This window comes from Gossypium hirsutum, chromosome D09 (assembly GCF_007990345.1).
Source record: "Gossypium hirsutum isolate 1008001.06 chromosome D09, Gossypium_hirsutum_v2.1, whole genome shotgun sequence".
Lineage (NCBI taxonomy): Eukaryota > Viridiplantae > Streptophyta > Magnoliopsida > Malvales > Malvaceae > Gossypium > Gossypium hirsutum.
Genome location: NC_053445.1, coordinates 39437828 through 39445417, shown reverse-complemented (window position 1 = coordinate 39445417; position 7590 = coordinate 39437828). Strand labels below are relative to the sequence as shown.

At 31.4% G+C, this 7590-nt stretch overlaps 1 protein-coding gene across 9 annotated transcripts; it reads right to left on the bottom strand.

The window, feature by feature from the left end:
- Positions 1-383: 383 nt before the first annotated feature.
- On the bottom strand, positions 384-5297 carry LOC107891479 (CBL-interacting serine/threonine-protein kinase 3). 9 transcript variants are annotated; one of them, XM_041100604.1, is made up of 15 exons: positions 5169-5297; positions 4102-4304; positions 3944-4006; positions 3613-3684; positions 3057-3164; positions 2898-2978; positions 2682-2735; positions 2463-2588; positions 2293-2382; positions 2001-2123; positions 1794-1913; positions 1531-1644; positions 1391-1447; positions 1236-1310; positions 384-757 (listed from the first exon to the last, which is right to left on the bottom strand). In XM_041100604.1, the coding sequence occupies exons 2-15, from the start codon at positions 4270-4272 to the stop codon at positions 683-685; spliced, it is 1329 nt and encodes a 442-aa protein (XP_040956538.1). In that variant the 5' UTR covers positions 4273-4304; positions 5169-5297; the 3' UTR covers positions 384-682. The 9 variants fall into 9 exon arrangements, with proteins under 9 accessions (XP_040956538.1, XP_040956539.1, XP_040956537.1 ...); XM_041100605.1 differs by lacking the exon at positions 5169-5297 and adding an exon at positions 4900-5048; XM_041100603.1 differs by lacking the exon at positions 5169-5297 and adding an exon at positions 4649-4996.
- Positions 5298-7590: the final 2293 nt, after the last annotated feature.

Here is a 7590-nt window from a genome sequence, read left to right as displayed (position 1 = left end):
GTTTGGTGCAATAACTCTTAATTTTTTTCGTGAGTTCTCAAAGTATCAGTGTTGCATCAATCAAGTTCTTTCATTAGTTTAGTGGCCTCTAAATTTAAAGCTCGAAAAAAAGTTAGTTTCATTAAAATTTAGGAAAATTAAATTTTTTTTAAAATTTTATATTCAAACTAGAATATTTTCATGTGTTTACAATTTGATTTATGTGTTTTAAAAAATATGGCAATTAAATTTGAGCTATCATTTAACATTAAATTAATTAATAATTACATAGACAGAAAGACTTGATTAATATGATATTATACTTTGGAAATTTAACTAGAATGCTTTATATTGAGCAGTTATGGCTGAATAACCATTTGTAATTGACATTTTAGTGTAGAGGATAAACAAAAACCCTGCTTTCCATATCCATGGGAATCCTCCAAGTTTTCCAAGTTCCAACACTAAAATCAAAGAAAACAATAGGAAGATCTATGGATGTTTAATTGTCCTAAAAAAGCAAAAAAAAAAAAAAAACAATCCCAATTCCCACCCCGCAACCAAAAAAAAGGCGGGGGGGTTACTTTTAAATTCAAAAGAAGGATGATAGGGGAGAGCCATTGAGGAACATCAAAGAACAGTAGGAACAAAATATCAAAATCATATTACAGTTGGGAAACATGGGAAAGATTGAACGAGTTGTTTACTTCACTTCTTTCATGTCCTCCTCAGTTTTCCACACAACATCTTCAAGACATGTTGAAAGGTTTTTGTAGAACTGCAGAGCAACCAAAAAACAACTGAATGTTTCAATGGCTACCAAAATATAATCTCTGTAATGAAGAACAAGCAACTTTAGAACAGAAATAATGTAACTGAATTGACTGAAGAAACTTAAAGATCACCACCGGACATGTTTCCTTGTACATTAATGGAAACACTGTCTGAACCCACAGTTAAATCAATGCATAAATCCAGTTTTCCAAAACTTGTCCTCTGCTACCCGTGGATTTTCCAACACGTATTTGGACATGGGGTATGAGAATATGATTTTCCATATATATGAAAGAACTTGACAGAATTCAAGTCTCTCATGTGTTGGACACACATAAATATCCGAAACAGACACTGAACCTCAAGTCCGGATAACATAAAGGAAGCAGATTAGAGCATATGCCGTTATGTTACTCTCATCGGTAGTTCATCCGACTGCATATAAAATGCGACGAAAGCATATCGAGGGAATCGAGTGGTACCTTATGGAATTCCAATGTGTCCCCCTTTGCTTTCCGCAACTCGACCATATGTAAAGAAGGTGCCATTTGAAATATCTGATTGACATAATAATAACAAGTTGCGTAACTGCAAAAATGTAAGCCTGGATTTGAACAAAAATGTTGGTGTAAGTTACCTCCGTCGCCACGTTAAGGTTTCCTTTCCTCCCGGCTTTTGAACTCTCGAGTCTCATCTAACATAAAATCATAAGAAATAAGTGAAGTCAGTATAGAGATTTTGATAATTGCCTTCATAGCATGTTTCAGATTCGATCACCTTGTAGTTTTTCTTGTGGACATCGAAGCCGAGAGGCTTTGCAGCGGCTTCGATCTTATGGATAATCTCATTAGCCGGACATTTAGACGTAAATCTGGTTTCTCGCTTGAATCCCTACAGAAAATTGAACTACTAATAGTTACGATCCGGCATTGGACAACTGGTGCATACAGCTTCTAACGCTGATAAACTCGTGCAAAGGAAAGATGAACACTCTTTGATAATCATTCAGTTTATTTTCTTTGAAACTTATAAATACAAACCTGTTCTGCATCAAACAGATTCTCGAGGTTTAACCCTTTCGACATGGAAATTAACTCGAAAGCATTCATAGTTGTTGGTTGTTCTTCTTCTCCTTTTCTCTTTTCCATTACATGGTGCTCCTGTTACAGAACCAACAGTGCCAACTTATTAAAACAAGTGAAGTTAATAAAAACCGTATATTATAGCACTTGTTTGGTACCACTTACTTCAGAGTCCTTGAAAACAGCTTCGACATCATCTAAGTTCGTATCATCTTTCTCCTCGAACACCGGGGGTTTATAACCTTTCTTAAACCATTCATCCTGCAAAATTTCCGGAATGGTAATGCGCTGCAACACACGAAAGAGCGATGTATGCATCAACCTCGTGCAACTCGATAATTACAGAAGATGAAAATTTTCCAAGTAATCATGCAGGCCCAACATGCTACTCAAAGATTAAATAGTATATCTAATTCAGTGCTGTTACTTTGTTATACTTTTACTAGCTGTAACTTACAGTCATGGGGTTCGGGTCCAAGATTCGAGTTATTAATTTCATTGCACTCAAAGATAGCCAAGGAGGGCAAGTGAATTCAGCTACTGAAATCTGCAGATTTCAGAAAGATGAGAGTGAAAAGACAGGCAAAAATGACAATGGATAACTGTAACATATACAAAATGGCATACCTTTCTGTATAGGTTGATAAGATTAGAATCATCAAAAGGCAAGTATCCGGCGAGCAATACAAAGAGAATGACGCCACACGACCAGAGATCCGCCATTGCCCCATCATAGCCTTGATCATCAAGGACCTATATAGGAAGAAAAACAGGAAGGAAATGGTTAAAAAAACCAGAGGTTTCGGAAGGGGTAACAAATGCAGGAATAAAAACAAGGTTCCAAACCTCGGGAGCGACATAATTCGGTGTTCCACAGGCAGTGTGAAAGAGACCATCATCCTGTAATATTCAACACAACATTTCTCGATCAAACACAAATAAAGATGGAATAAGTATTACGCATTTACAGAATCACATAGTCCAAGTAAACATTCTCACAAAACACTCACACCCGAGCATGGGTAGCATAGAATTCTGTCATATTATGGATATCATAATTACCCTGACTTGCCGGGACAGTGCACTTAATCCGAAATCCGAAACTTTGAGATTACCATATGCATCCAACAGCAGATTTTCAGGCTGCAACAATATCAGGAGAATATGAATATACATGTATGAACATATTCAACATGGAAGGGTTCCAAATTTAAAAAATACCTTGAGGTACCTATGGTAGACACCCCTGCTATGGCAGTAATCAACAGCATTGATGAGTTGCTGAAAGTATCTTCGTGCCTCGTTTTCTATCATCCGACCATGATTTACCTTCATTTAAGCAATGGTTATGTGGAAAATAATCCCTGGTTTGTCATTAAATAAAAGAAAAAGGAATATCTCTACTACTTCCTTCACATCAATTTTCATGTAAATAAAAAATATTTAATTTCATTGACTTATATCAGCCAACTTCTATTATTAACAAAGTAGGTCAATTATGCTACTTTCATTGAATAATTTTAATGCAAAAGTTGTCTGAACATGCATATATTAATTATTTTTTGAACATAATGGAATTTGAAATATCATGCTAAGTTACGGAAGCCATGTTTGAGTCCATTTTTTCTTTAGAATTAGTGAATGGAGTTAACCTAATTTGTTAATAATAGAAGTCCAATGATGTAATTGGATGAAATTAAAGAATTGTGACTTGCATGAAAATTAAAGCTAAATTAAGTGACCTATAATGCAAATAAACAAAACTTCAACAACTCACAATTTTATCAAAGAGCTCTCCCCCGGTGACGAACTCCAAAACTATAAATATCTTTGTCTTGCTTGCCATCACCTATACATGCATATTTATATATAAACAAAAAATTGGGAAATCATGTTGAAGCTTGTTGCTTGTATGCTGTTCTACAATACAATAATACAAGTGGCACAAAAAAGACCTTGCTGAAATATTACAACCAAAACAAAAAACGGGAGAATTGCATTTTAGCCCTCCCAAAAATTAAATCATTCCATTTTTAGCTCTTAGTTAAATGGAGAATTTTCATTTTTGGACCTCAATAATATAAAATTAAAAAATCTTAATTTCTAACCTCGTGTAAACGGATGACATTTGGGTGCTTTATCAGCTTCATTGTTGCTATTTCCCGCTTAATCTGCAAAAACAAGCAGAAAAGAATTGACATATAGATAGAATTTGGTGGGATGATTCCCCTTCAACAAAGAAAAGAAGGGAGTTAGAAAAAGAAACCTGTTCAGCCATTTTGTGCTTGAGAACCTTGTCTTTATCAAGGATCTTAAGTGCCACTGGTTCCCCAGTCTCAGAATTTCTTGCGAACTTCACTTTAGCAAAGGTTCCCTCTCCAATGGTCCTTCCCACTTGGTATTTACCCACTCTTCCTTTAATTTTGGGTTGATTCATCCCTACCAAGCTTTCAAATTCTCTTCCTCACACTAATATCCAAAATCGCCATTGAAATGCTATCAAACACCAACACAACAGAATACAGAAACAGGAGAAAAAAGGGTAAATTGAAAACTAAATAATACCTTATTTCCCTAAGAAGAAAAATAAAAACTATATTTTCTACCAACTTTATATAGAAAACCTAACAGCAAGTACATTGGAATAAACAAATGAACCAGTGCATATAAATTATAATATAATTCCCCCACGAGGATCCTTTCCTATTGCTGAAAACCATAACATTTTTGTAATTATATGAATCTCGTAACAGAAAATGAATCAAGTAAAAGCTTTCATCCAGTTTTTCTGATTCTACAAATTCAAGAGTTACCCAGAAATTAAAGAGCTTGATTTGATTTCAATAAGAGCTGGGGCCAAAAGGGTCAAGAAAACATCAACCAACAGTCAAATTCCAATACTTTGTGTACGTAAAGGTACGAAATTCAAACCTAATTCCATAACGGCACTATATACACGTATATATATATTCGTATACACAAGGGAGGCAAGCAGCGTCCCCGTCTTAAAAAATAATAAAATTTCATTTTCATCCCTCTAAAAATTATAAAATTATAAAGTAACCTTATAAAATTTCTAACTTCTCTTCTTCACATGCACAACCACTAGAATAATTAGAGAACGGAGAAAAAAAAGTGTGCAAGTAAGTCGAAAGAATAAGGGAACAAATGGCTTTTGAGTTCATTCAAGAGTCAAATATCAAATATCAGCTTTGATAATCATCATCATCAACCATATATGCTGCTATAAGCAGACAAACTTTTGTCTTAAAGTAGTAAAATGGATCTGAATCTCTTCATTAAACTTAGTAAAATAAAAGAAAGAGAAGTAACCTTTGAAGCATTGATGAAAACGTTGTTTGGTGTTGGTGGTGAAAGGCAACTAACTGTAAACATAAATAATTGTAAGAGAAATCAAAATTTAAAAACCATTAATTCTTGGGGACCCTCAAAACCTACCCAAACCTTAGAAGAATCCACACTGTTTACATTTTCAATACATTTGTTTCTTCAGACAGACTGGCAGAAATTACCACTCTTCTGATTACTTTTATAGCATTACTATTACTGTCACTGCCCTGCCTACTTGCTTGCTTTTTTTCTTTAAAATAAATTAGAAGAATATGACAGCAAAAAATAACGTGATTCATGCAATATATATATATATTATTTATTGACTTTGACATGATTCTAAAAAAATTTTTAAAAAATAAAAATACATAAATATTTTTAAAAATATAATAATAATTTTAAATTTTGTATTAATATAATTATATTAATATTAAAGAAAATAAACCCCCCACCCCCACCACCGATCTTTGATTATATATTTTTTAACAATGGCCCCCATTTCCTCCTCTAAAAGGGTAGGATTCTAGTCATCAATTCCCACAACCCAAAGTTTCCTGCTCAAAAACTCACTCTCAAATACATCACTTCATTCCTTGTTTATTTGTAAAATGAACGGGGAAAATAATGGTAGATGAGACTATCCAGGAAGCAGGATCTGAAGGTCCTGATCCAACACTGCAACACATGACCAGGGTCTGTTTTTAGCAACCTAAGATCGATGCCCTGTTGAATCTGGCTAAAACGTATAATGGGAGGACGATGGCATTTGAAGTTTGCATGGAAAGATGGATGTTGAAGTATGGTGGTGGATGGAAGAGGGACGAGGGTGGGGGATCTTTATTTTATTTAATATAATATAATTATATTTATTTAATATTAATATTAATATTAATATAAAATTTAAATTTATTAGTATATATATTTTAAATATTTATGAGTTTATATATATATATTTAAAATTAAGATGAAATTGAGATTATTTATAAATTTTGAGGATTATTTTTTAAAAGTATGAGTATATTAATATAATATGTAAAAATTAAGAGTTAAATTTATTATTATACTATTTTTTTCAAATGTCACATTAATTTACGGTTTGTGATTTTAAATGGTGCTTAAAATGAAAGGTTTTTATTTCTTATACCTAATATATATATATATAAAATTTATCATTAAAAAACAAATTTATTGAGAAATCAGCGTCATGAAGTATATGATTGGTTCCACATGTGGTAAACAAGGTTACTAAAAAATAAAATAAAAAAGTATGGGTGACTTTCTAATCCGTACAAGTTTCTATTTCATTCAATTTTAGATATTGTGATTAAAAGGACGTGAATGCTCCATTCATTATTTCAAATAATATTTTTACATTATGATAACTGTTGAAGTAAATGACTTTTGGTGATAGTTGAGGCAATTCACAGTTGTTAAATAATGGTAGGTTTGGTACAAATATTGTTTTTTTAATATATGTGTTAGCAATAAATTAATTTAATTACTTTCGTGCTTTACTTTTAATAAAAAGAAGGGAAACTTTCACTTATTTTGAATAAGTTTTATTTTTTGTAAAATTTTTATTCATTTTTTTCTAATTTCAAGTTTAAATTTGTACCACCTATTCTTTATTTTATGTCTAAACATTATGATTCGTATATAATAAATAAGTAGACTAGTTGTTAATTTATTGTTAGAAATACTTCTTTAGGAAGAGAGTTGTTACAGACTTTAATAAACTTAGGTCTTAGGGTCAGTTCATTACTTTTGAAAAGTATCAAGAAAATATGTCTTTGAAAAATGTGAGAGTGCTCAGAGATCCATGTGATATTATCAAATTAGTCTATCTATTATAAATGAATCAATTTAGTCCATATATTATTAAAAAGAATCAAGTAAGGCTAAACTGAAATAGAGTTAACATTTATTGTTTTAAAAAATATATCATTTACTTTTTAGTTGAGTTAATATTTTAAAGTTTTTATGGTTTTGTAAATGAAATATTTTATTTGGAATTGAACTGTAATTGAAAAAAATAATTTTCAAGATATTTTTAATACAATGAATGTTAACTCTGTTGCAATTTAGACTTTTTTTTTATTCTTTTTATAGTATAAAGACTAAATTGATCCATTTAATAATAGAGGGACTAATTTGATATAATCTTTATAATACAGGGATCTCCTAGGTACTTTTAACCTTTTGAAAAATATTTTTGAAATTTTTGGTTTAAAATGTAGGTATTTAGCATTGCTGTTAAAAAATATTTTTAAGAAATAAAATATCATTTTTAAACATAATGTTGTAAAGTAAAAAAAAAAAATATGCATTTTAAATTACGTTAATATTATGACATTTCAATAAAAATATAAACAAATAATATTATTAATATTTTAGTGAATGAAAT